We start from the raw sequence: 26,234 nt of genomic DNA on the forward strand, positions 1-26,234 counted from the left end.
ATTTACGCTCTTTCACACGATGACTAAAACACACGTAATAAGCAGTACGTGCTTTTGCGCAAACATTCGACGACATTTGAGCGTCTGTACTGTACTGTTGTTGTTGTTGTTGTTGTTGTTGCTGTTGTTGTTGTTGTTGTTGTTGTTGTTGTTGTTGCTGCTGCAGCTGCTGCTGATGATGACGATGCTGCTGCTGCTGCTGCTGCTGCTGCTGCTACTGATACTAGTGCTGCTGCTGCTGCTGCTGCTGCTGCTGCTGCTGCTGCTGCTGCTGCTTGATGTTGACTTATTTTTTCTTTTCTTTTTTTTTTCTTTTTAATTGTTTTGTTTTGTTTTTGTTTAGGGAAGGGAGATTGTGTTTTTCTTTTATCGCTTGATTTCTCTCAATTGCAGTGATTGTTTTGAACTCACACTTTAGGAATCATTATTCCTAATTCCTATCGGTAGCTCGAAGCTTCTCTTCGACAGCTTCTTCAGAAGCCTCCGAAAGGTCTGTCGCCTGTATATACTTTTGCACACCTACTAAAGACTTCTTCAAAGCGTCGAACGAACTCGAGTACAACATCTTCTTCTTAACTTTGGCCGTGTCGGGACACCACGACATCAAGAAGAGTTTCTGTTTTTTGGAAGCCTACAAACAAATATATACATATATTAAAATATTATGAACTAAAAAAAAAAAAAAAAAAAAAGGAACAAAATCAAAAAATATATTACATCTTCATCATTCACATAATAAATGAAGAACATTGATAATGTTGATTTAACAATATCTCATTGACAGAGAATGATAAACCTTGATAACGATTGTTCCAAGCAACTTAATCTCTTTCTCTCTAATCGTAATCTAATCATAATTAAATATCAGACACATACGTTATAATTCTCATTATCAATATGTTTATCATTTATTTTTTTTGGCCTACTCTTGACATTTTTTTTCCTTTTAAAGAAATGAAACATTTTATAATTTCTCTCTCTCTCTCTCTCTCTCTTTCTCTCTCTCTCTCTCTCTCTCTCTCTCTCTCTCTCTCTCTCTCTCTCTCTCTCTCTCTCTCTCTCTCTCTCTCTCTCTCTCTCTCACACTGTCTGTCTCTTTTTCCTCAGAGATAAGACTACGTCAAATTTTCACTAACATTTTTTGACACATGTTTCATAAACAGATTTAGATAGCAATAATTCATATGAGTCATCATTTCTTTTCGAGTAAGTTGCAATATATCCATAATTTATATATCATATATGTTATTTAATAAGAATAGGGAACAATGAATTTTTTCTTTTTTTTTTTTTTAATTTTACATAAAAAAATCCTTTCTCTTACTTCAGAAGTACCCTGACACTGGTGGGTATATTCAAAGTCGAATAAACCATAACGACATTCGCCGCTTCCACCTTTCTGCAAGTCTTCGAGGAAAGCATCGTAGGCCGCATCACGAGGTCCAATGACTTCCACGTCGATCTGTTTTTCATCTTTGATGTAAAAGATCACGTATCGGTGCTTTTTGTCCTTCTTTATTTCTTCGTACGTCGTCTTGCAGACGTCCGCCACGGTTACTCCTGACGCCTAAAAGAAAATTTTTTTTGTTTTAAATTCCATTCTATTTTTTTTTCTATCATATATATATATATATATATATATACACAAATATATTTTTTTTTTTTTATAAATACATATATATGTATATATATCATCTATAAGATATATATATATATATATATTTTTTTTTTCAATGTAAATAATAAATATGATTCTTTTATAATCTTGTAAAACTCTGGAATATTTGCAGGAAAAAATCGACGAGTAGAAGACTACAAGAGAGTTGCAGTTGCATAACTGACTGAAAAGAGAGGGACATGAAAACGTTTATATAAATGAAGCGCACCTGTTGGTGTCGATATCCATCCTGAGCGCACCGCTAAAGAGAAACTTGTTTTCAAATCGAAATTGCTAAATCGTTTCAGTTCGCGATTATATTACTGAAAAATAATATGGCAAAAAAAAAAAAAAAAAAGAAAGAAAGAAAGAAAGAAAATAGGAAGGATCTACCACAAAAGTATTATCGGTATATTAACGTGACATTTTGAAATACGAAAAAGAACGAATGTGTACGTTCTACCACATTTAGTATAACGAATTAGACGTAGAAGGAGATACCTAACTGACAAAAAAAGAAAAGAAAGAAAGAAAGAAAGAAAGAAAATAAAAGAAGAAAAGAAAAAGATAAGAATATTCATATTAATGTGATAAAATTCGACGAAGATCGAACATTTTTCAAGCTCGATCTCGGTTGAAAAACTTGGTCGAATGTTACAAGAATAAATACTTCCCACGCACGGAATCATCCACTAAACTCTAAAAGAGAGATTCGAGAGATAGAGAAGATCAGTTTCTAAAGTTATACCCTCGCGCTTACTTGCAAGAACACGTGCCCATGAATCGACAAGAAGAACACGATGAGAGGAAGGAGAAAACTTCGAAATGAACGACGATATATTACATGCATAAAAATTTGTATGAATCAATGGCATGGTGCAAAAAAGAAAAAAAGAAAAAAGAAAAAAAAAAAGAAAAAAAAAATCAAAAATCAAAAATAATAATAAAAATTTTTTAAATAATTCCTCGTCTCTAATCGTTTAGTATTTATCATCGGTTGATAAGGCAGGTCAATACAATTATCGACGATTAAATTATTCGATGACACATTTGTAATTTTTCATTACAAGATGGTATTAATACGATTTCTCGAACGACTTTAGTAAACAAATAAACATATAAATACATTCATATATATATATATATATATATATATATATATATATATATATATATATATATATATATATAATATGTATATATGTATATATATTTACAAAAAGTTTAAAGTGAAAGGTTCAAATCCTTTTCGATCCTGATCAAGTAAGTAGATAAGAGAATGAATGTAAAAATCATCGATTTGGAAATAAGCTTTCTCAAATTATCGTAGAAACGATCAAGAAATGTTACCACATTAATGCAAAGCCTTAATGCTTTCTCGTTTCTAATCTAACCTATACATACATATATAGATATATACACACACAAATACACATACATACACGCACATATGTACGCACCTTCCTTTTATTTTATTCTAATTTTATCTTGATTTAATTTAACGATAACTGTTAAAAAAAAAAAAAAAAAAAAGAAAAGAAAAATTGGAGTTTATTCTGGAATAAACGTTGGCGTTTCATCGACGTTGAGTATCTCTGTCACTATCTCTATCTCTCACTCTCTCTCTCTCTCTCGACTGCTAACGTGTGTCATTTAGTATAGCAATGAGTCACAGCGACGTACTAAACAGAGAGAGAAAGAGAGAGACAATAAAAGCTTGCATTGTTTCCTCGGGCCACAAGCAAGCAGCAACCAAGTCTGACATTGCAATGCAAAGATAGATATTACTATATATCGGTTCTTTAAATCAAAGAAACTAACTTATTGATCCTCAAAAGGCATCGACGGGAATGATTTTGACTAACGTTGTCTTGACTACGCGCCCGCGTACTATTCTCCTTTATACGTTACATTCTCCATATGTATGTACATATATATGATGTACATACATATGTACATATGTATATGTATATATTTATAGATATATTACGTTATTTGTTTGTTCGTTTATATATTTAAGATATCATATTTTTGAACAAATAAATTCGATAATATTCGAAGTTTAATTCTACGTTTATATTTTATTCGAAACTTCTTCTCTGACGAACGTCTTCAGGAATTCGATGACATTGGTTGTTCCTTTCTGCCGATAATAATTCTAAAACGAAATTGATATATACAAATCTTTTTTAAGGAAAAGACTTGTTAATAATACATACATTTTATATACATATTAAAAAAATAAAGAAAAATGAATAAGTTAAATGATGACGGCGATATGAGATATACTTAACCTATTAAAAATATATATTAATATTATATAAAATATATATTAAAGATCAAATAATTTTCTAGATATAATCTATCAACTTACAAACAATTAAATTAAATGAATAACCATCTCTTCATTTATTACAAGTGAAAAATAGAACTAAAATATACGCATCACGAGAAATAACAAGATAAGATTAGAACCGGGTATCTTGTGTAGGTTATGAATGTATTATGTATCTATGTATGTATGTATATATGTATGTATGTATGTATGTATGTATGTATGTATGTATGTATATATGTATGTATGTATGTATGTATGTATGTATGTATGTATGTATATATATATATATGTATGTATGTATGTATATATATATATATATATGTATGTATGTATGTATATATCTATCTATATGTATGACAAGAATAATATCTATTTAGGAAAAATAAAAATAAAAAAAGAAAAACAAAAAAGTAAAATAAAAAAGAAAAAAAAATTAAAAATAAATACAGAAAGCGTTTGGATTATGACGAGTAAAAAATGCATACTACATTGATCACGGATTATGCACTAATTAATATATCAACGAAAGGAATATCTGTCTATGAAAGAAAAAAAAAAAAAGTGGGGGAAAAAAGGAAAAAAGAAAGAAAATGTTTCACACTATATTGCTAATATAGGTTATATACTGGCTAATGAATTAATAGGAATAATATATGTCTTTAGAAAAATACGAAATACATATATAAAATGAAACATATATATATATATATATAAAAAAGTAAAGAGTGTGCTGCGACTATGGCGGTGTGACCAAAAGGATAATAAACGTACGCTCGAAGGACACACACATACAGGAGGACATATATACACTATGTATACACGTATCGTGCAAGCTGGGATGCAGTTCCTCGGTCGATATTTCGTGCTACGGCTATGGTTAGGAATACACTTGGCTCCCTCTAGGACGTACTGTAAACGCCCTTTACGTGAACAACTGTCCTCATCCTCGTCGTCATGTCGTCGTCGTGTCTTTTCCCTTATGTACCGCCTTATATATATATATATATATATATATATATATATATATATGTATACACACATACATACATACATACATATAAACGAAAAGAGTAACGTGTTTGTAAGAGTGCGTGTACGACGCAAGGTCAAACGGAAGATGATTCACCACGCGCAAAGCAGAGGCGTGCGCATCGTTAGATGTTTCTTTCTCTCTAATCACATACATAAAATGTGTGTATATATATATATATATCATTCATCATACAACTCACTTGCACTCTGTCCATTTTCTATTTCTTTTTTGTCTTCCTTTTCATATTCATAATCATCTTTCAATCTCTCTTCTAACGTGCATCCCATTTTCTTCCTTTCTCCACCATCTTCCTTTCTATCCCCACCACGATTCTACCGGCGTAACGAATTCGACCGAAGATAGCCGATAACGGAATAAGGACAATGTCACGGATCAAAATTCATATATATCTTTATCGAAAATATTTCGAATATCGATGCATCATATATTTTACTTATTCCTTCTTTATTTTTTTTTGACAATACCGCTATGTATGTGTGTGTGTGTGTTTATGTATGTATGAGTGTAAAATAGATTTGGTATTTATTTAAATAAAAAATTAATTGTATTCTACACAGCTATATTCACATTGCAGTTTTATGAAATATTGATCTCTCTATTTGTCATATGTTATTCGAAAATATGTCAGAGTTTTGCTATGCTATGAAAGACTCATGATTAAATAACGTTCGTGAATTGTGTCATTTAAATATCTATTTTGTGTATTGCTAAGCAAAGAAAAGAAGAACAGAACACATAAAAGCGATCTAATAAAACAATTGATCAATCTGGGTGTGTATTGCTGCATCTCTCTCTCGAAGTTCGATCGTTCGATTCGAATATATATATATATATATATATATATATATATATATATATATATATATATATGTTTCTTATAAACCTCCTTTTAACAACTTGATAAGCGTAATATTATTTTAAAGAACCATTCATCAAATGTGTTTAAAAATTTTACACGAAGAAGACACGTCACGTATTCCATTTAGAAGATAACATTAGTCATTCATCGTTAGAAACCACTTACAATTTCATAGGATCATTGCAACGAGATATTTTTATATAATCTATTTAAAATTATTAGAAGAAAAAAGAAAAAAAAAAAAAAAAGAACATACGAAATAGGTTAGATTTTCGTTGAAGAATTACAAGTTTTTTTTCTGACGTTGTATACAAAATATACGTCTAAACGAAAATACACAATCTAATAAAAAATTCTAAATAATTGAGAGAGATTAGAATGAGTGAAAGAAAATTCTTAGTTCATTAAATTAATACGAGAAGCACAATTGAGCAATGAACTAATCAACCGATCGGTCGGACGTCAGTGAACTTTGAGAGTCACTGTCCGGCACAAGAAGAGAGAGAGAGAGAGAGAGAGAGAGAGAAAGAGAGAAAGAGAGAGAGATACGGCCGACCTCCTTATATACGGTGGTGTCGTAGACGAATTTTTCCTTCCCTCTATTCAACTTTTCTAGTTCATTGTCACGTCATTCATTCCAAGTAATATATAAGAAAATAAATACACATTTCGCGACCATGAAATTCGTTCGGAGAAACAAGTTTTTATATAGCAACTAATGCGCGCCCTTTTTTCCTCCATTGTGACCAACTTCATTGTGGTTTTTGTCGTTCGTCCCTCATGATCACTAAAACGACAAAATTCCTTCTCTTTTCGATAATTTATAAAATTACAAAAGAAAAAAGAAAAAAAAAAAAAAAAACCATCATTCAAACCATCATTTTACTGATTACTTTTCAATGTCAATCGTCGTCGAATAAAATTCATTCTCTCTCTCTTTCTCTCTCTCTCTCTCTGTCTCACACACAGAGAGAGAAAAAGAGAGAATACACGACACTCACTGGCAACAAAATACCGCGAATGAACACGCGAGAGCGAGAGAGAGAGAGAGAGAGAGAGAGAGAGAGAGCACATAGCGCGGCGACAGAGAAAAATAGATTTTGGCGGAGCAAGAATTTCTTGGAATAGGAATACGATAATAATAGTTGTGTAGTGCCAGTGTGCGTTACGATCCAAATTGAAACGCTCTCTCTCTCTCTCTCTCTCTCTCTCTCTCTCTCTCTCTCTCTCTCTCTCTCTCTCTCTCTCTCTCTCTCTGTTTCCCACAAAAAAGCTCTTCAAACTAATAAAGAAATTTCCCCTTTTCCCCAAAAAAATAAAAAGAAAAAAAAAACGAACGGTCTCTAATAACATTCTTTTTAACATCATTCAAATATCCCGCCATTGCTTTCATATCTCTTTTCAGATTCTATATTATCGATCGTAACGGAGTTTTCAAATCGCACATGACAAACTTCTTGACTTTCCTGGAGAGAGAGAGAGAGAGAGAAAGAGAGAAAACTTTCACGATATCTAAACAAACACACATTGATAAGAAACGAAACGAGACGAAACGAAACGAAGGAAACAAAGTTTCTATATATCGATGAAAGCATAATTTCAAGCAAATGTCAAAACGCATCGAGCATTTCTCTCTCTTTTTCTTTTCGTCCTACCTTTGTTCCATCTCTTTCTCTTTCTCTTTTTCTCGAACGGCTCTATTCGCCGCGTCTCGTACGCGTCTGAAAATATCCAGGCTACCATAAGAGCAGGAGGAGGGGAGGAGCAGGAGGAGGGGAGAGGAGGTGGAGCATCAGAGGAAGCGAAGGGAAAATGGTCGCGCGAAACGTTCGGCAATACTGAATACTTCTCTCTCTCTCTCTCTCTCTCTCTCGTCCCTCACCTCCTCTTACTCTTCTCCACCCACAGTGTACTCTCCTCATCGTCTTACAAACTCGTCCAACACACACTGATCGCATTTCGATTCGTTTGAGGCTTGCATATCGTTAACGGTACGACATCCATCTTTTTTTGTGTTGATATTTCGCATCTGTTCTCTCTCTCTCTCTCTCTCTCTCTTTCTCTTTCCATTTCTTTATCGAGCGATACAATCTTCGTTCAAGTAACGAAGGAAGGATAATAAAGTCATCGCGAGAGATTTTTATAGGAGAATCATTCGACTACGTATATAACAATAAATGTCGATACAGTCAATGATGACTTGTCCTCGATGATTCGTTGAGAATCGCTTCAGCGAACTCAATGACAGCTCTCGGCTTGGCTAGTACGTAACAAAAATCAACTAGAGAGACAGAGAGACAGAGACAGAGACAGAGAGAGACAGACAGAGAGAAAGAGAGGGGGGAATATCACAAGAGATGGCAACGAACGCGAATCACGAAGAACGAATTTAACGATAGAAACGTAGAATAGAAATAGCAATGAAATTTCATGAAAATTCACAACTACATAATATATAATTTTTAAATAATCCGATCGGTTAAAAGGTATCAAAGAAGGGAATTTGATGAATTTCATTGGCCGTTCGACGCACCATCGTTCAGAAAGATTCTAATTCGACACTTATTTCATGGAGTATCAATGATTATTCTAAAAAAAGAAAAAGAAATTTTCTTTCTTTTGAGAGAGAGAGAGAGAGAGAGAGAGAGAGAGAGAGAGAGAGAGAGAGAGACGGAGACGAAGAAAGGATTTTGAGAGAGAGAGAGAGAGAGAGGGAGAGAGAGAATGAGAGAAAAGAAAGGTAATAGAGACAAAAAAGAGAGAAGAGAACCCCCGCCTGGACCACGACCGGCAGAAGAGGAGAGTCTCCCCTAACCTCCCAATGTCGAGGGTAAAGCTACAAGAAAGTTTACAAATCAATCGAATATATCTTGTTCTCTTATGAAAAAAGAACATAAAGTGAGAAAGAGAGACAGAAGGAGAGAAATATTAATATCACGTTCGAATAAGGAGTGAATAATCGAGCGGATGGTTCTGTGCCGCGGTATATCCGCCGGTTGCAGAAATGGCGACCGGCGGCGGCGCGTCCGCCGCGGCCATAACCACAAAAGCGAATCGGTGTACGACGATGACGAAAAGAGTATTCTACGTTTGACGAAAATACGGTTGAACTTCTCGGACGAACTCGATAAATGTATCGCGAGTCTTCTAAAATTATTATTATCATTATTATTATTATTATTATTATTATTATTATTATTATGATTATTATTTTTTTTTATTATTATTATTACTATTATAATTGTTATTGTTAATGTTATACATATATATATATATATGTGTATATATTTGTAGATAATATTTACCATTTTTTCGTGTAGGAGTGAAGCGGTGGGTTAGGAATCGCGCAACGAAGGACTCGAACTCAACCCGTCTCGAAAGTAACACACTCGCGGTGGCCTCGGCTCCGGGTAGAACTGGATAAGGCGCAGTGTGTCCAGTCGCCGGGGGTCGCGACACACGAAGGAACGAGAAGGGAGGAGGCCTCCCTTCCCTCTTCCTCCCTCTCCCACTCTCGAGCAAACGAACGAGTGAGCGAGCGAAGCGCGTTCTTCCTTCGTCTTCTCTCTCTCTCTCTCCCCTTTTCTCTCCTCTTTCTCTCTCTCTCTCTCTCCCATTTTCACTCCTCTTTCTCTCTCTCTCTCTCTCTCTCTTCCCACTCCAGTCATGGCTCTTTGCCTCTCCACGAATCCTGTATTCCTACGCCTGCGCGCGCGCACTCCAATTGGCGGATAAGTCTCGATTGGCCCGTTGCGTCTACTTCTCGTGCAACTGCGAAAGCTCTCTCTCTCTCTCTCTCCCTCTCTCTTTCTTTCCATCTATCTATCTATCTCTCTATCTCTCTATCTTTTTCTCTCCCTCTCCCTTTATATTCTCTATCTTTTCTCACCTTCTTCCCTTCTTCTATCTTCCAATTTGACAAGAAAAATCACGATCGACTGTTTGTAAGAATGGGATCCTGAGAAAATATCGCATATCATTCAGAGAAAATATCGTTAATAACGTGAATATATATGTCGAATATTTCATTCGTTCGATGAAAACTCTCAAGTCATACAACATTCTCTTTGATTAATTTTGTAAATGCTTAAGCATCGTTGCTATTATTACGTTCCTGGATCTCGTGTGGAGATCGATCTGTGAACGAGGTAAACGTATGTATATATTCGGGTTGCCTCGTCGTGTCTCGTCGGATCGATCGCGCAGCGCGGCCGATGACACGGAATTCATTGGAATTAGTCATCGGTAGGACGTACCACTCGTACTAGCCAATCGTTGCATGGGACGTGGGGAAATTACCTTATATGGGCAGCGCCGTGCAAACGACCCGTACGCACGACTCTATCGCATCTTCTCGACTGCGCAGGTTACCGCCATCTTTGCGCGCGCATTTACGCGGGAAAGTAGATACCGCGAAATATGAACTTCTCGTTTCTCCTAAAGAAGCCTCTGTAACAAAATTTTTTATTATATGTATTATAATGGCAATTTTGATTATTTTTATTAGTACTATTATTATTTTGGCAAATAAAGGATGAACAAGTAATATTTATATGGTGTTTTTCTTTTGGATTATATTAATATAATACTGACGCCAATTTTATAGAGATTATCGATAATGATACTTAATAGTATGATTATAAAGTCGAACAGTATTTTACAATCCAAATGAAAAATCATCGATTATTAATTATGTTAAAACAGTTACATAAATTTGAATAACATGCCTTGTAACAAATATATCACATATCTAAATAAAATAATAAACATATAGATAATCGAAGAGTCTACAAAGATTTCTTTAAATTGTATAAGAGTAAATTGCAATGGCAAATTGCAAATCCTTTAAATTTTAATACTTAAAGTTATTACTTAAATGTAAGATTTTATGAACAATTAGATCATATCTTTCTAACGGATCTATAACTTAGATTTATTTTACAGTATTGTGTATATAGCATCATATTCTGGAGTATATTTTAAAGAAGTATTCAAGATCTTCTAATCGCTTTTCTGCGATCTTTTTCTCTCTACAAATATTTATGTATATATATATATATATATATATATATATATATATATATATATGTATATATATTTACAAAATTATATTTGATAATCGTCAAATATTCATTCGTATATATATGTATATGAATTTTTTTTGCTCCCTACAAAAATTATACAAATAAGAAATCACTCCTTCAAAAGCAATAAGTAATGTTCCTAAAAATTTGTCTATATAATGTTAATCCTTTAACTGTATGAATATAATTATTATTTTTTTATTTTTCAATACCATGTTGTGTTCAAAACTTAACATAGTTATTCAAAACGTTCTTAGAGAATGTTTACTTTTCTGTATATCAATTTTGATCTTTACTAACTTTGTTTCGAGTACTATTTGTTATCATAAAAATAACAAAAGAAATAAAAACAGAGTTCAATCACATACACATGCTACTAACAGTTAAAGAATTAATTACACAGCCATTGATTATATATGCACATATATAGTTGCGTATGTCTATACATATACAAAAGTGAATATTTTTATAGATAGTTTTTTTCTTTTTTTTTTTTTTTACAATAAATCAATTACATTTGATATTTGTAATAATACAATATCATAATTCTTAAATTGATACGCATTTGCAATGTGTCATGTATTTTAATGATCACATAGAGAAACTATTTCATTTTAATTCATGAAATATAGTTTGGAAACGTTTAAATAATTATAAAACTTCTGTCATTTCCAAGATATTTACAAAGTTCATTAATAGCATTCAGTACTGGTATAGTCATATTTCGACGAGGTACAAAACTTTAATTGAAGATATGAGAATTTTTCTTTATTAAAGATACCATGTTCCTTTGAATATAGTTACATATTAAAAAGATATTAATCATTATATTTTTGTATGTAGATAATGTAGATAAAAATAATTTTCTTCAATAATACAATTTTTTTTTTATAAGTAATTCCTAATAGCATAAATTTTCGATTATTACTGTATTTCACCAATCGTGATTATCTTAAGCATTTCATAACACTTAAAAAAAAAAAAAAAACGAAAAAAAAAAAAAACAAAAAAAAAAAAAAAGAAAGAAAGAAAAAAGAAAGAAAAAGTAAAGAAAAACTTAAATTGTTACCATTGCTATTCATAAAATTGTCAAGATGGCATAATATTTCGAATAAAAATTTATGTTAAAAACTTATTTACAAAATTTTTTAAAAAATATGTCATTTTTTAATCTTTTCATCAATTATTAACGTTAATAACATCGATATAATATCAATACCACAAAAAAAAACAATAAAGATAACTACTAGAATTATACAATATCTTCATTGGAAGATTATATAATTGATAGCATGGTAGAACTATTAAATTTAATAGCTATTTATACTAAAGTTTCATATGTAGTATCTCGTAGTGGAATAATTACAAATTCTATTATGAATAATATAAAAATTTCATGATTGAGAGATAGAGAGAGAGAGAGAGAGAGAGAGAGAGAGAGAGAGAGAGAGAGAGAGAGAGAGAGAGAGAGAGAGAGAGAGAAAGAAAGAGAGGGAAATTATATATGAATATGAAATACATAATTAATTAGTAGCGAAGTATACGCATGAGTACTTACAAGAAAAATATTAGGACACGCGATCCTATATATCTTTATTATAAAATATCTTGCCACTTTTTTCCTTTTAATTTAATTTATTTCATTTTAATTTATCGTCTAGTTATAGAAATGACTGTGTGTGTGTGTGTGTGTGTGTGTATATATGAGCTAAAATTTTTCTAAATTTATGATGAAATTTAAAAAAGAAAAAGTGGAACTAAGAATTTCTTCCAACATCCAAATGGTAATGCTATGTACCATTTTTTTTTTCTTTTCTTTTTTTTTTCTATTTTTTTTTTCTTTTTTTTTTCTTTTCTTTTTTTTTTCTTTTTTTTTTTTTTAAGTACTTATAAGCTTATTATTCAAGAAAAGTATTCTTATAATAATACCGACAACCTCTCTTCATGTTTACTAAGAAATCTTTCTCTCAATAATAGCAATATGATCTCTCTCTATAATAATCATTTAAAAAGATAATAATCATTATGATGAGCAGCTAGCAATACTATAATTTTGTCCTTCTTTCAATAGTGACAAAAATAGCTAAGATATTTATATCGGTTATTATAACATAACGTTGATAAATTAATTTCAGCATTATTCAGTCTAAGGTAAATAAACTGTTAGATAAGTCCACGTTTCTTCTTATAATCTTCTAAATTTAAGGAACGACGAGGTCCTGTATCCTTGATATTACTGACAGGTTTGGGTAAAACGCTAACGGGATTATCTGAAAATAAAAAGAAAACTTTATATATAATTTCTACGAATTAATGGTAGATAATTAAAATGTTATCATTGACTTACTTGGGATTGGTACTTCTAAATCTATTGTGATATCAAAATCATGAGCATTGAATAAATCTTCAGTACTTTGTTTTTTCTTTACTTCTTGACCATTTTCTTTTTCATTTCCAATTGAAATAGAGTCACCAATTTGTTGAGAACCTGACTTTTCATTTGCTCCAGTCGCAGAAGGTGTATCCTCATCGTCAGGTTTATAAACCATTCTCGGTTTCGTACTACGTCTAGTGAATGGATCGTCTACTTTCTTCCCCTTATTAGCTTTTATTTCTTCCTAATAAATTCAAAATATTACATAATGTAAAAGTTGAATTTCTTAAAAAAAAAAAAAAAAAAAAAAAATCTTAGTTATGTTAAGAATGTTACTGTGATATTACCATAATAGCCTTTTCTGCTTCTTCAACATTCTTTTTCCTATTACGGTCATTTATGTACGAGATACTTGATATTGTTGCTGTTCGCATTTTATCAAGTTCAGAAGCACGTTCTTCTAGTTCGCTCAATTCTTGATTAAGACGACTTGCAGTTTCATCGTCTCCTCTACAATTGGCTGCATCTCTTTCTCGCATTAATTGTGCTTTTTTCATCGCATAATTATATGGAGTTTGTTTAAATCTTTCTTTTTCTCTTACTATTTTCTCAATATCCTCTTCTTTGAATTCGTATACTAAGGCCTCCTTAATGTCCTTCAATTTTTGTTCTACTTCATCGAATGTAGGCATTGATATCCCTTGCAAAGCACATGTCTCTTTCCATTTAAAGAATTCAGATTCTGTGAATTCTTGATTCGATACGAATTCTAATCTAAATACACGTTCCTGAGCACCATGTCTTAATTTCAATCCTTTGTTTGTTCTTGTACCACCTAATTGATAAATTTTACCAGTCTCACAAACACCGCTGATCTCTGCTACTCTATAAACCGCCTTGCCATTATTATTTCCAATGCCAATTCTAACAAAGCAACCTTGTACAACTCGATCGAAAAATGGAAGATGAACAAATCTTTCCATTTTATGGCGAGATAATCTGATTTTGTTCAAATCTTCTTTAGTACTGACGTATAATGGTTTTTTCGGTTTAGCTTTGTTACTAGTCACAGATCTAATGTTTAGAAAAAAGTTTAATTAAAATAATTTCCTTTGAAATGTTTTGTAAATATAAGAATACTAACTTTTTGTCATTATCAGAATCAGAATCCCTACTTTCGCTGGAAGATGACCTTTGATGTGATGCTGGCTTACTTGTTTCCTCTTCTCCACTGTCCGAAGAACCACTATCGTCGGAATAAATATCTGAAGCTTTCAACTTCGTCTTATTCGCACCTCCTTTATGATCATCTTCTAATTCCTCCTCTTCTATATCTTTTGATTGTTGTTGTTGCTGCTCTATTCGTTGCTTTTCTTTTTCCTCTACAAAATAAATGTACAAGCTTTTTCCAATTCACTCAATATAAAATTAAACTTAATTAGATTATAATATATTTTATTAAATAATACAATTTACCTCTTTCTTTCTTTTCTTCACGTCTTGCCTTCAGCAAAGACATTGCATGAAACTTTTTATCTTGTTTCTCCTCTATTGTCTTCTTACGATCTTTACTTCTCTCCTTAGGATCCGGTGCTCTATCTATCTTTTTATCTTCCACACCCTTTTCCTTCTTCTTTGATTCCTTTTGCTTCTTGAGTTCTTGTTTCTTTGCCATTCTCAATTTTTTCTCTATTTCAAATCTAGTTTTCATGATTTCTCTTTGTTCTATCCGTTTAAAAATTTCTTGTTCTCTTTCTTTTTCAGTCATTTGTGCTAGTCTCGCTTGATCTTCCGCATCTCCCATTAATTTGTCATCATAACCATCATTAAATTCCTCTTGACTAGAATCCGAAACGCTTGCATCAGAATCTGAGACTTCACCTGTCATAATGAAACACTTTTTATTAAAATATAAACAAAAATTTGTTTACTTGAAAATACACGATTAATTTAAATAATGTAACATACCTTCCTCTGGTTCTGAAACTTTTGCAGATTCCTTTTCACTTCCACTATCTTCGCTACTAGATTTTGTCATCTTTCGTTTACTTCTTTTAGTCGGTGCTTTTTTCTTTTTACTCTTTCCAGTTTTTGCTCCCCAATCATCGTCAGAATCTGATGTATCAGAATCATGCCTGACGTCTTTCTTAGCGACATTGTTGTCTTCATTGGATTGGGAGTCATCTTGAGATTTACCTTTCTTCTTCTTGGCAAGTGACAGTAGATCCTACATTTATAAAGATATTTATCAAACGGACAGTTCTATATACTTTTCGTTTAAATATTATCTCGCATATTCGTTTTAAGAATAGATGAAAATACACAGTAGTCATGCTGTATATTGTCAATAATAAGTGTTGCCAATAATAAATGCATATATATATATATACATATATATATATATATGTACATATACACATGTAAGGAAAAAAACATATATGAAGAAATAAATCTAACATATATGAAGATCTAAAATCACATAATCTATAAAACAATAAAATATAAAATGATTGCTTGCCTTAAATCGATATTGGAATAAGAAGCATTAGTTTATTTCAAAATTGGTAGGAGACTTTAAAGAAAAAGAAAAGTGATACTAGCATATCGTGAAGTAGGTTATACGAAACCATTCGATGTATCGCATTGTTCCTTGGTCAAAAAGATTAATAATGCATTAACAATTTGGCTACGGGTTAAATTATTAATAGTTATTACATTTTCATTTTCATAATGATAAAAATAAAAACGTTTCCTTTTATAAGAGAATGACACAATATCGACAAGATAGTATGTGTGATTTGTATATAAGGTTATATTATTTACATTATCCAAATCCGAGCCACTTTCCGATGCGCTGCCACTACTTTCAGAATCTATTAATGCTTGATTCTTTCTTTTCGGCATCGTCACGTTAATATTCGCGCGAATATCGTGGAAAACTCACGCCCTCCCGACAAAGAACAATCTAACTTCATGCAAGGAGAATAAATAAACTAGGAAGAGACCAGCGCGGGAACGTCGATGCCAAACGACGAGGCTGTGTTTATCGGTACTACAGGTCTTGCAGGTAGTAGAAACACACAAGTCACATATTACTATACGCAACAATGGCAGAATTATTTTTATACATTGGAAAAATTTAAATAATATATTATAATATTATTGATATATATATATATTTTTTTTTTCAAATAATATTATATAATATTGCATTAATCAAATTTTTTATTTCTTTTATTATTCTTTTTTCTCTCTTTTTCTTTTTTCTTTTTTTTTTTTTTAACTTTATATATCGAAAAGAAACACTTTAACGTTAATGAGAGTTTAAATATTACTTTTATTATTTAAAAAATATTTTAATAATAATTTGATTACCTTTAAACAGATTAATTAATTAATAGATTATTAGAAATATATTATTCATATTTTTTTGTTTTTCAGATTTGAGAAAGTTATGAGGTTAAATCTGATTGGCCTAAAATTGTAACCAATGAGAGGAGAGCCTGTCATATCTCCTCCGTGGTAGGTTATATACACGAGGAGAATAAATAATCATATACGTCATATCTTTATAGTATGTAGGGTTTGGTTTCCTCTTCTTAAGTTTCTGTTTCCTTTTTAGATCGTTTTAGAGTTTTAAAGAGACACGATTAATAAGGAGTAACGGAAAATATATAAATTTAAATTTTTTCAGAGTTTTCTTATTTCGTTGAAAGGACTGAGTGTAAGTTTCCTATTGAAATTGATCTTTTTAAAAATTGCAATGGAAAGTTTACTTAATCGACAGCATTGTTTAAATGCTATTCCTTATTTTTTACAGTATTTCAATATTAATCAAAGTTACAACCATTTAACTTATTTGGATATAGCTGTTATGGACATGGTGATTACAAATCTACAACAACAACGTATGATCACGGAGCAATTGCGCCGTGAAGCTGCAATCAAGCGCATAATGGTGAGCAAAGCCATTGAAGATATTATGAAGTACATTACTGAACACGAGCAAGAGGATTGTCTCTTGGTTGGTTTCTCATCGCAGAAGTCTAATCCCTTTCGTGAAAAAAGCTCATGCTCCATTCTGTAATATTCCATGTTTATAATTGAAGTTTTCAATTGTGTTTAAGCTCTAATTTCATTTAAATTATTCATGAAAATATTAAAGATATCCTATTTTTAATATAACTAATTGTTTATAATATTGATTAATATGGCTTCTAAATTATATCACATATTATTATAAATAATCAGGAATTCATACGCATAGCTATAATATATTAAATTAGAAAAGTGTTGCTTAAAATGATAACTTTACAATATTTCTTTTTGCCTCATGTTTACGTACAAATTTAAAAAAAGAGAAAATGTTATAAATACGTCTGAAACTATCTAAATTTTAATATAATATTTTACATATCAACATTTTCATGTAAATAACTTTGAAGAAAATATGCAATTATATCAATGTTACTGCCGTCTTTCAAAATACAACGATTTTATATAATATTGAAAAATGTTCCATGCTTGTAACAATAAGTACAAATAACTTTGAAGAAAACCTATAATGTATGAGGTTCTAATGACAATAAATCATTTATAAGAAAACATTTCTCTTCTTGTACTTAGAATATAAGATATGAAATTTATTATGATGGATTTTCAAGTTCTTCTATAAATGTTTTACATTTTGATTTTAATGTTTTGACTGCTTCTGTAAATAATATACTAGATGGTAATGCACCAACAGATTCTATAGTAACTGTAAATAACAAAATAATATATACATAAATGCAACAAAAATTTTTTACTAATTTAAGATAAATTAATGAACTCACAAATAAAATGATTTGTTATTCGACTTAGTTGCACACAATCCTTTAAATCATCATGACGGAAAACATTGCGAGAGCAGCTATCATAGCGAGCATTTTTTACCACAGCTTCTCGTGAATTTGGATCGCCTTTCTGGCGTTCTACAATTTCTATAACACCAGGACTGAAACAACTTTTCAAACGTTGAGCCATTTCTCCTCTTACAGTTTTTGTTATTTGAATATCTGGTAATAACCTGTATGAAGCGGTAGCTATATGGAATAAAAATATTTTAACTTTCTACATAAACTTTTATGATTTGAATATATCAAAATTATATAAGAAATTTTCAAGAAGAGGGTACATACCTACTGGGGAGAACTTTGCATGATCTCTTCCAATACCTTTTACTGCATGCATAAATGCATGAATTTCTTGCCCTGGCCTCATTTTACAAACTAAAATATCACTTTCTAAAACACCCAATTGTTCTGTACCTTTAGGATATAATTCTGCTTGACGTCCGATTGGTATCCATTTAATATCTTTACTGTAAACTAAGAAACAAAAATATAAAACTTCTCTTATCTAACATTGTACTATGATATATTCTTAAAATTTCTATATATTAATAAATAGTAAATACCATTATTATTTCTATATATATCATTTGGTCGTCTAGAGTCTTTTGGGGGCTGTGGATTCCAAGAACATGTCACTTTCATCTCATACCTTAATGTATCCTGATCACTAACCTCATTTTCATCTTTCTCATTAGTAGATGGATATTCAAATAATCTAGGATCAGCTTTTAAAGGTATAAGCCCAAGCCTATATATATTTAATAAATTTGTATTAATACGCACAATTTTAATTTTGAATTTAATATATATCCATATATTACCTGTGTGCCAATACCTCATCTTGAATTAAACTGGTATTATTTAATATAAAAACTTTTTCAATAGCCATAGTTGGTACTTCGCTTAATAGTATTCTACGTAAAGCATTTGCAAGCGAGGAATGACAACCAATCAGATCAAATTCTAATTCTCTTTCATCTTTGGACTCCTTTACGATTTCTATTCTAAATGTCTATAAAAAAAGATAATGAATTAATTATTATACATTGAAATTTCAATCTAAGGATACTGTTATATATAATGTATTTATATTACTTCTTTAAATTTTTGTAAGCTCCATGGTTCGTAAGAATATTCTGCCATCTGCAAAAAAGTAATATAATATATAATAACAGTTCAATAATAATAATTCATATTTCTATTAACTTACGTTTGGTATCCCATATTCTTCTAATAATACACGTGGTTTTCGATCCTTCTCCATATTTTATTGTATAATATTAAAATAATTATTCCTATGAATACCTTAATTCTCTAGACTCTGTTATTCCTGTTCTTTTATTTTACACAATTAATACAATTAATAAAATTATTAAGAAGTTGACTCTGTTTATATCTTTTATAGGTTATGTAAAATCACGTATATCCAATCAAGCAGACATTTGACTAAATGTGTAAATCCGTGAACACGCATGCACATACATTATCATGTACCATATATTATCGTATAGTAAAATTATCGAAACTCGAAATATCGAACTAAACATACGTACGACTTATTATATCTAAATAAAGTGAACGATTGGCGCGTTTCTTAAAATGGCATGCATCGGTAAATTTTTGTACCGCCACCCAGCGAAAGAAAAATACAACTACGGTGTTGTTACGCGTATTAACAATTATTATAGAAGAAATAAAAATTATCGTAAAGTTTTCTTTACAATGAAACAATTTATATTAACTTCATCAATTATTGTATGAGGTTATACCTTTTGAATGTTTGTCAAAAGATTAATGACAAATCTTTTTCTTTCTTGGTTATACCGGAATACGTGTCAATTAACGTTCATACATTTTCTTGAAACATAAGAAGGTGAAATAATGTATTTATCGGAAAGATAAAAGTGTTTTTTTTTGTTTCGTCAAAAGGATAGATACATAATAAAGTTAAGTAAGTATGTTTTAATTTTATCAGAGTATTATTATTTATTATTTAATAGGTAAAAGATTTAATGTTATTAATTTTTACAGTCAAAAATCAATTTGTACGTGGTGTCATCTTAAAACATCATATCAACATATGGACCTTTAAAATAGGTATAAAAATAATGTCTATATGTTTGCAATCTTTATGGATAAGTTTACACATTGGTAAGTTAATATTTATATAATTATATATATGGATAAAATATCTTTTAATCCTTAATTTTATATTTTAGTATTTATAGAGAATAAATTTAGATAATGGGGTTAGGTAGTTTTCGATGGAAACTATTGCTGATTGTTATTATAATTATATTTCTATGGCAATCTTCAAAAATATGGTTATCGTTTGCACAAGATCATGTTACAGAAGGTAAGAAAAAACTATTTTTATACATATATGTTTATAGTTATTTGTCAAAAAGCTCAATAATTACATGCAATATGAAGTTAAGTTTCTCTTAACTATTTTTTATCAATTTGAACAGGAGAATTTTTGGGAAGCGAAGTAAGGATAATAGAGAAGGAAGTTAATGCAAAAGAAATAGTTCATATAACTGTATATTATGAGACGCTGTGTCCTGATTCACGAAGTTTTTTTGTATATCATTTATTGCCAACTTATGTGAAACTAAAGGAAAGTGTACAGATCACATTGATACCATATGGAAAAGCTACGGTAAAGCAATATATTTAAATATTATAATTATATAAAATAAAATGTTTCATAATAGTAATGATAGCTAATAATAAAAAATTTTTATATTCTAGACAACACAAAAGGATCATACTTATGAATTTAAATGTCAACACGGACCAATTGAATGCCAAGGAAATATAATACATGCATGCGCCATTGATCTTATAAAAGATCAATCACTTCTATTGAATTACTTATCTTGCATGATTAAAAATAATATAGATCCAGAAAATATCATGGAAATTTGTGCACAGAAAATGAATGTGGATTCTAATGTCATTTCCAAATGTTATTCCGGAGCAAAAGGAAAAGAACTTTTAGCTAAATACGGAGAATTGACAAGTGCTCTTAAGCCACGAATTTCTTTTATACCTACAATCTCTCTTAATGATGTAAGTATATAATAATCCTAATTATATATTAATATTTGTTTCCTATCTATTTAAACATAACATAATTATTTTAGAGCGTTAAGGACCAGGCTAAAATCTTGAAAAACTTATTACAAGAAGTGTGTTTACTGTTTAAAATCAAACCTGAAGGTTGTCTATGATCAAAGTATATTATATGTTAAATGATGTTTTTAATCAATGAGCTTCTTCATTTGAATCTAATGAATTGAAAATACCTTTATGAAATATATTTTTGAAAACACTTATTCATGTGTTTTTCTTTACTTTTTATAAAACGTATTTAGAACATAGATAAATTAATTTTTATATAGAATTTTTTTTACCACATCTCAGTTTTTCTTATAATGTTCTTTCATATGATTGTGAGATTGCCAAAGTAACAATTAACATAAAGCAGGAATACAGACATATGCACATTTTTATACATTGGAACAATTTATTAACTCAACATTAACATTTTATACAAACTGTGCTGCTTCCTTATGTACGATAAGAAGTGTTAAGAAACATCCATGATTAATTTTTACTATCTGAAAGATTAAACGCTGATTGCAACCATTTTTGACATGATGCATTGAAAATAGGTAAGTACTTCTGCCATATTCTTTATATAATAATCACTAATCAATGTAAAAGGCAAGCAATTCTAATCTTACAATTAAATTAATATCCTCAGATCTAAGATCAGGAATAACATAATAATCGAATAACAAAAAATTTTCAATAATAAATTAATCAAATGTCTATATATTCGGCAACAGAAAAAAAAAAAAATAAAATTAGTTTATTTCAGAGAAATCTCTTAAAAAGTAAAAACAATCACTGATTCTTAATGGAACGATTAAATCGTTAAAACAGCATTAATAACATACAAATGATAATCCTATAACAACTGAAGCATTTTCTTCGAATGAAAGTGAAAACGTAAATTGCAAAGGTTGTCGCAATTAATGAAAACATTTCCTTGGTTAAATGATAAATCAGAAAATGAAAGCATGATCAAAAAGAGGAACTTAAAAATACGAATCGTATCAAGCAACGCACGATTTCTATATATATATATATATTTTTTTTTTCTTTTTAGGATGAAATTGAAAAATGAATTTTATAAAGTGAAAATATATCGACATATATCGCTTAGACTAATTTTACCGAGAGACAAGTTTATGTTCACAAATGACATCACACGTATGAAGCAATTACCAATTGCGTAAATGCATATTCATCATCAATGTCCTGCGCTGCGATCTATAATATCTAATTCACGAGGAGGAAGATTTTACAAGCGAGAGATTTTATTTAATTACACGCAGATATGTATGTAAAATACGTTTTGTCACGAATAACGAAACGCGTTATTTTTTAGCAAAGGAATCTGAGTGCCATTCATGAAATGCTAAAAAAGATGAGAAGAGAGCTGAAATGAGAGGTCTATTGGTAATTAAAAAAGGACAAGTAATAAATATTTGTGACCTAAAAATGAGGATACATTTATTTTGTCTTTTTATAATCAATGCAATCTAGGTCACCAGAAATACAAGTAGTAATTCACCCTTTTTTTTCTTATTCTGTTTTTCACTTCAATATTAAATAATAATAATAAAGGACTGTGGAGGAATTGTTTCTTTTTTTCTCTTCATTTTGTCGCAAATTAATTTTATGTATATATAATATATATTACATATATATTATGTCTGAACAACCCCGGATGCACATACACGCATTTAGATGTGTTTTATTACGCGTCGTGTTACCGTGTGTTGTTCTTTGCTCTCAAGTTTTTAAGTAACATTATCGCGTACGGATCGCACAAATTTACACCAGTTTTCTCCGTTCTGGTTGTGATCTCTCTCTCTCTCTCTCTCTTTTTTCTTTTCTTTCGTTTTTTTTCTTTCTTTCTTTCTTTCTCCGCTTAACGAGACTGACACGACGCACCCATGGGCGAAGAAAAGCAATGCACCGATCACTTGTGTAGCTTGACTTCCTTTTAACACCCCATCATCATCATCCCCTGTTTATCCATTTAAACTTTTTTTTCCTTTTTTATCCAACAAAAGTGGTGTCGACGTGAGATGGTTTTTGCGCACGAGTGTTATGAGGTTTCCTCGATGGAAGGCAAGATAAAAACAGGAGATTATACGGAACCGGAGATAAAACACACTTTGTTATTAAATGTTGTATAATGTGTTGTTGTTGTTGTTGTTGTTATTGTTTTGTTTTACTGTAATTTAATTTTCTATGTTTTTCTTTTCTATATAAGTGTGCGTGTGTGTGTGTGTATGTATATGTATGGTAACTGTTTCTCTCTCTCTCTCTCTCTCTCTCTCTGATTCTCTTACTCTCTCACAATTTCTCTCTTTCTCTCTGTTTGTAATGTGTATGTGTCGTATATGTCGTATGTGTATATGTACGTGCACGTGCGACTTGTAAACGCGTTACGAATGCGAAACGAGACGCAACGTGAAAAAGCACAGGGAAAAAAGAAGCTTATCCATAGGAACGCAGAGATCTCGATCTGGAGCTTTCTAACTATAATCCGCGATACAAGTAATGTTCTCTCTTTACTTCTTCATTTTTTTTCTTTTTTTTTTTTTGTTATAATTTCTTTATTATTATTATTATTATTATTATTATTATTATATTATTATTATTATTATTATTATATTGTTTTCCTTATTAACATGATTCCTCGCATGACGTAGACAATTAATCAATTTCGAAGGAGACAAGGTGCCAAAAAATGTATCATTATTTGAGATCTATAAGAAGTGCTGCTTGCCATCTTCCACTGCTATGTATATATTTTCATTTTTCTTATATAAATTATCATATAATCTATAGTGACGCGCAAGCTAAAGGTGTTATTTAGTAGTACACGATGTGCCACTACTTATCGGCGGATATCCTCTTTTTTCTTTCTTATTATTTTTTTTTCTTTTCTTTTTTTTTTTAAAGATAATCGACACATACAACTCAGATTTCTTCGCTGTCTTTTTCTCTATATTATACTCTTTTTCTCTCTCCCTAGAAAATGAGGTCCAGACCGAAGTCTCCTTATTAAAAGATATAGTTATGCTATTCATACATATTTTCGTAGTGGAATTTACCACACTTGCAGGATATTTATCCCGTAACTCTCTCAGTCACTACAAACTTCGTTAATTAAAATAAAATCGACAGATGTACACGCGGTAAGTAAAACTGCGATGCAATAATATAACGCTACATAGCGTTTCTTCCTTTTTCTATCCTTCTTTTCTTCCTCTTTCTATCTCTTTTTCTTCTGGTTCATTTTTTCCTCTGGGCGCATTTCTCTCCTTCATTTTACCAAAATTTTTCACTATTCCAACGTGCATTTTTTTTAATTTTTTTTTTAATTTTTTTTTTAATTTTTTTTTAATTTTTTTTTAATTTTTTTTTTTTTTTTTTTATTGATGTGACAATGAAAATGAAGATGAGTAGTAGTAAAAGGTAAAAGGCTTATAGGAGAAGGAAAATATATGTGTGACACAGATATAATAATAAGATTTACAATTTAAAGAGTTTAAAGAGGAAGAGATAGATAGAACGAGTGTGGAAAAACGGATAGAGATGAAAAGGAAATGCACTTCTCTTTCTCTCTTCATAAGTTTCTTTCTTTTATAATTAGAGAACATAAGCGCACAACTATGCATCTTACGTTTAAATGTATATCACTTTTTAATATTTTTTTCTTTCTTTCTCGATTTTTTTTTCTTGTGTTATTGTTGAACAGAAATAAAACGACTGTGCGGGTGTATTTGTGTACATGTGTGTTATATGTTATATGCGTATGTATTTTTTCTAATTGTTTTTACCTGTTTATGTGTGTGTTTATGTGTGAGTGCGAGTGTATTTATGTGTGTGTGTGTGTTATGTATTTTGTAAGTATATATGCTCGACAGAGATAATGATTTTAGCGGTATAGCTCTTTAATTAAACAGTTGATTTGCCCTGTATTTTTTACTTATCGACAACGATTAACGCGTATCGGGCGTTGACCTTCCGCGCGGATTTTTTTATATATATATATATATATGTAGACTTCACATCCGGATACAAGGTTTTGTTTTTCACTTTCTGGTTGGTTCGCATTTTGTGTTTTACATATATTTTATACTCTGCATCTTGATTTTTTTTTTATTTTTTTTTTATTTTTTTTTTTTTTTTATTTAATACGTCAACACCACTTCAAGTCGCAAGTTCTTCCATTATACTGGTTGCATTCACTTTGATGTCATCATTGTGACGAATTCTGGATAAAGAAATAACAATGTCACAAAAAATATACATTTCATCATTATTACAAGAATTAATTTCAAATTTACAGTCATCGTATATTCAAAAGACAACTGATAATATGGTACACACACATACTCAGGGAAGAAGATGTAATAAATAAACTGATACATAAAATGGGCCAAAAATTCCTAAGTGATTTTAAATACCAATTGGTCTTTTTTCTCTTGAAGCTTTTTAAGTTAATATATATATATATATATATATTTATAATTGTTTTTTCTTCTTCAGATTGTAAACAAGCTTAGCTTGTAGTTTTACAATCCTTACACTTGGGAACTTTTCTATAAGAATTAATACGAAATTTACAGCCATCATATATTCGACATTAAAAACAACTACCTTGATATGGTGTACACATACAGGAGGAAGGATGCAATAAATTAATACACAGAGTGGACCAAAAGTTCCGAAATGATTTTCAAAATGAATTAATTTCTTTCCCTTCAGATTGTAAATCCCAGTCTAGCTGGTTAGTTTTACAATCCCAGCAGATCTAAGAACTTTTAATACACTCTGTGGATCAGAATCTCTTCTATCTCTGGATTCAAACAAAAACT

General features: G+C 30.5%; 6 protein-coding genes across 13 annotated transcripts in view; 2 read left to right on the plus strand and 4 right to left on the minus strand.

Annotated features, from left to right (window-relative positions):
• Nucleotides 1–411: 411 nt before the first annotated feature.
• On the minus strand, nucleotides 412–9,415 carry LOC124955157 (cofilin/actin-depolymerizing factor homolog). 4 transcript variants are annotated; one of them, XM_047509142.1, is made up of 4 exons: nucleotides 6,635–6,679; nucleotides 1,887–1,919; nucleotides 1,325–1,567; nucleotides 412–631 (listed from the first exon to the last, which is right to left on the minus strand). In XM_047509142.1, the coding sequence occupies exons 1-4, from the start codon at nucleotides 6,662–6,664 to the stop codon at nucleotides 431–433; spliced, it is 507 nt and encodes a 168-aa protein (XP_047365098.1). In that variant the 5' UTR covers nucleotides 6,665–6,679; the 3' UTR covers nucleotides 412–430. The 4 variants fall into 4 exon arrangements, with proteins under 4 accessions (XP_047365098.1, XP_047365100.1, XP_047365099.1 ...); XM_047509144.1 differs by lacking the exon at nucleotides 6,635–6,679 and adding an exon at nucleotides 5,228–5,257; XM_047509143.1 differs by lacking the exon at nucleotides 6,635–6,679 and adding an exon at nucleotides 2,418–2,522.
• On the minus strand, nucleotides 1,475–16,429 carry LOC124955151 (RNA polymerase-associated protein RTF1 homolog). The gene is made up of 11 exons (XM_047509132.1): nucleotides 16,190–16,429; nucleotides 15,335–15,593; nucleotides 14,843–15,247; nucleotides 14,511–14,748; nucleotides 13,714–14,440; nucleotides 13,340–13,610; nucleotides 10,208–13,262; nucleotides 6,465–6,695; nucleotides 3,118–3,815; nucleotides 1,887–1,919; nucleotides 1,475–1,567 (listed from the first exon to the last, which is right to left on the minus strand). Exons 1-7 carry the CDS (start codon nucleotides 16,268–16,270, stop codon nucleotides 13,156–13,158), a joined length of 2,088 nt encoding a protein of 695 aa, XP_047365088.1. The 5' UTR covers nucleotides 16,271–16,429; the 3' UTR covers nucleotides 1,475–1,567; nucleotides 1,887–1,919; nucleotides 3,118–3,815; nucleotides 6,465–6,695; nucleotides 10,208–13,155.
• A 455-nt stretch (nucleotides 16,430–16,884) lies between these two features.
• On the plus strand, nucleotides 16,885–18,481 carry LOC124955161 (guanine nucleotide-binding protein subunit gamma-1). The gene is made up of 2 exons (XM_047509150.1): nucleotides 16,885–17,090; nucleotides 17,236–18,481. The coding sequence occupies exon 2, from the start codon at nucleotides 17,241–17,243 to the stop codon at nucleotides 17,451–17,453; it is 213 nt and encodes a 70-aa protein (XP_047365106.1). The 5' UTR covers nucleotides 16,885–17,090; nucleotides 17,236–17,240; the 3' UTR covers nucleotides 17,454–18,481.
• On the minus strand, nucleotides 17,995–22,668 carry LOC124955153 (DNA-directed RNA polymerases I and III subunit RPAC1). Its single transcript, XM_047509134.1, has 7 exons — nucleotides 19,472–22,668; nucleotides 19,357–19,404; nucleotides 19,083–19,273; nucleotides 18,825–19,009; nucleotides 18,547–18,735; nucleotides 18,202–18,450; nucleotides 17,995–18,125 (listed from the first exon to the last, which is right to left on the minus strand). Exons 1-7 carry the CDS (start codon nucleotides 19,523–19,525, stop codon nucleotides 18,013–18,015), a joined length of 1,029 nt encoding a protein of 342 aa, XP_047365090.1. The 5' UTR covers nucleotides 19,526–22,668; the 3' UTR covers nucleotides 17,995–18,012.
• On the plus strand, nucleotides 19,847–21,602 carry LOC124955156 (gamma-interferon-inducible lysosomal thiol reductase-like). Of its 3 annotated transcripts, none has more exons than XM_047509141.1 (6): nucleotides 19,847–20,212; nucleotides 20,293–20,412; nucleotides 20,615–20,617; nucleotides 20,733–20,923; nucleotides 21,016–21,336; nucleotides 21,411–21,602. In XM_047509141.1, exons 2-6 carry the CDS (start codon nucleotides 20,370–20,372, stop codon nucleotides 21,495–21,497), a joined length of 645 nt encoding a protein of 214 aa, XP_047365097.1. In that variant the 5' UTR covers nucleotides 19,847–20,212; nucleotides 20,293–20,369; the 3' UTR covers nucleotides 21,498–21,602. The 3 variants fall into 3 exon arrangements, with proteins under 3 accessions (XP_047365097.1, XP_047365096.1, XP_047365095.1); XM_047509140.1 differs by having other exon boundaries at nucleotides 19,853–20,212; nucleotides 20,293–20,358; nucleotides 20,481–20,617; XM_047509139.1 differs by having other exon boundaries at nucleotides 19,855–20,212; nucleotides 20,481–20,617.
• A 150-nt stretch (nucleotides 22,669–22,818) lies between the features above and the next one.
• The window catches only part of LOC124955158 (calmodulin), an 8,445-nt gene continuing 5,029 nt past the window's right edge, over nucleotides 22,819–26,234 (minus strand). For 2 of the 3 annotated variants that reach the window (XM_047509147.1, XM_047509146.1), the window contains one exon: nucleotides 22,819–25,630. In XM_047509147.1, coding sequence (XP_047365103.1) covers nucleotides 25,602–25,630 — 29 coding nt within the window. In that variant the 3' untranslated portion in view covers nucleotides 22,819–25,601. Of the gene's footprint in view, nucleotides 25,631–25,726 lie in introns of those variants that run through there. The other variant, XM_047509148.1, reaches the window with a different exon arrangement.

Source organism: Vespa velutina, chromosome 17 (assembly GCF_912470025.1).
Source record: "Vespa velutina chromosome 17, iVesVel2.1, whole genome shotgun sequence".
Lineage (NCBI taxonomy): Eukaryota > Metazoa > Arthropoda > Insecta > Hymenoptera > Vespidae > Vespa > Vespa velutina.

Bases quoted from the DNA above. Each gene is read 5' to 3' on its own strand.
- LOC124955153 (XM_047509134.1), bottom strand. From the start codon at position 19,525: ATGGAGAAGGATCGAAAACCACGTGTATTATTAGAAGAATATGGGATA. The intron at 19,405-19,471 runs GTAAGTTAATAG...ACTTTTTTGCAG, and splicing joins AAGAATATGGGATACCAAAC to ATGGCAGAATATTCTTACGA. The intron at 18,126-18,201 runs GTGAGTTCATTA...TGTTATTTACAG, and splicing joins AATAACAAATCATTTTATTT to TTACTATAGAATCTGTTGGT.
- LOC124955156 (XM_047509140.1), top strand. From the start codon at position 20,506: ATGGGGTTAGGTAGTTTTCGATGGAAACTATTGCTGATTGTTATTATA. The intron at 20,618-20,732 runs GTAAGAAAAAAC...CAATTTGAACAG, and splicing joins ACAAGATCATGTTACAGAAG to GAGAATTTTTGGGAAGCGAA. The intron at 20,924-21,015 runs GTAAAGCAATAT...TTTATATTCTAG, and splicing joins TACCATATGGAAAAGCTACG to ACAACACAAAAGGATCATAC.
- LOC124955161 (XM_047509150.1), top strand. From the start codon at position 17,241: ATGGACATGGTGATTACAAATCTACAACAACAACGTATGATCACGGAG.
- LOC124955151 (XM_047509132.1), bottom strand. From the start codon at position 16,270: ATGCCGAAAAGAAAGAATCAAGCATTAATAGATTCTGAAAGTAGTGGC. The intron at 15,248-15,334 runs GTATGTTACATT...TCATTATGACAG, and splicing joins AGTTTCAGAACCAGAGGAAG to GTGAAGTCTCAGATTCTGAT. The intron at 14,441-14,510 runs GTTAGTATTCTT...TCTAAACATTAG, and splicing joins GATTCTGATAATGACAAAAA to ATCTGTGACTAGTAACAAAG.
- LOC124955157 (XM_047509143.1), bottom strand. From the start codon at position 2,507: ATGCATGTAATATATCGTCGTTCATTTCGAAGTTTTCTCCTTCCTCTC. The intron at 1,920-2,417 runs GTAAGCGCGAGG...GTTTCTCTTTAG, and splicing joins ATGGGCACGTGTTCTTGCAA to CGGTGCGCTCAGGATGGATA. The intron at 632-1,324 runs GTAAGAGAAAGG...ATTTGTTTGTAG, and splicing joins AGTGTCAGGGTACTTCTGAA to GCTTCCAAAAAACAGAAACT.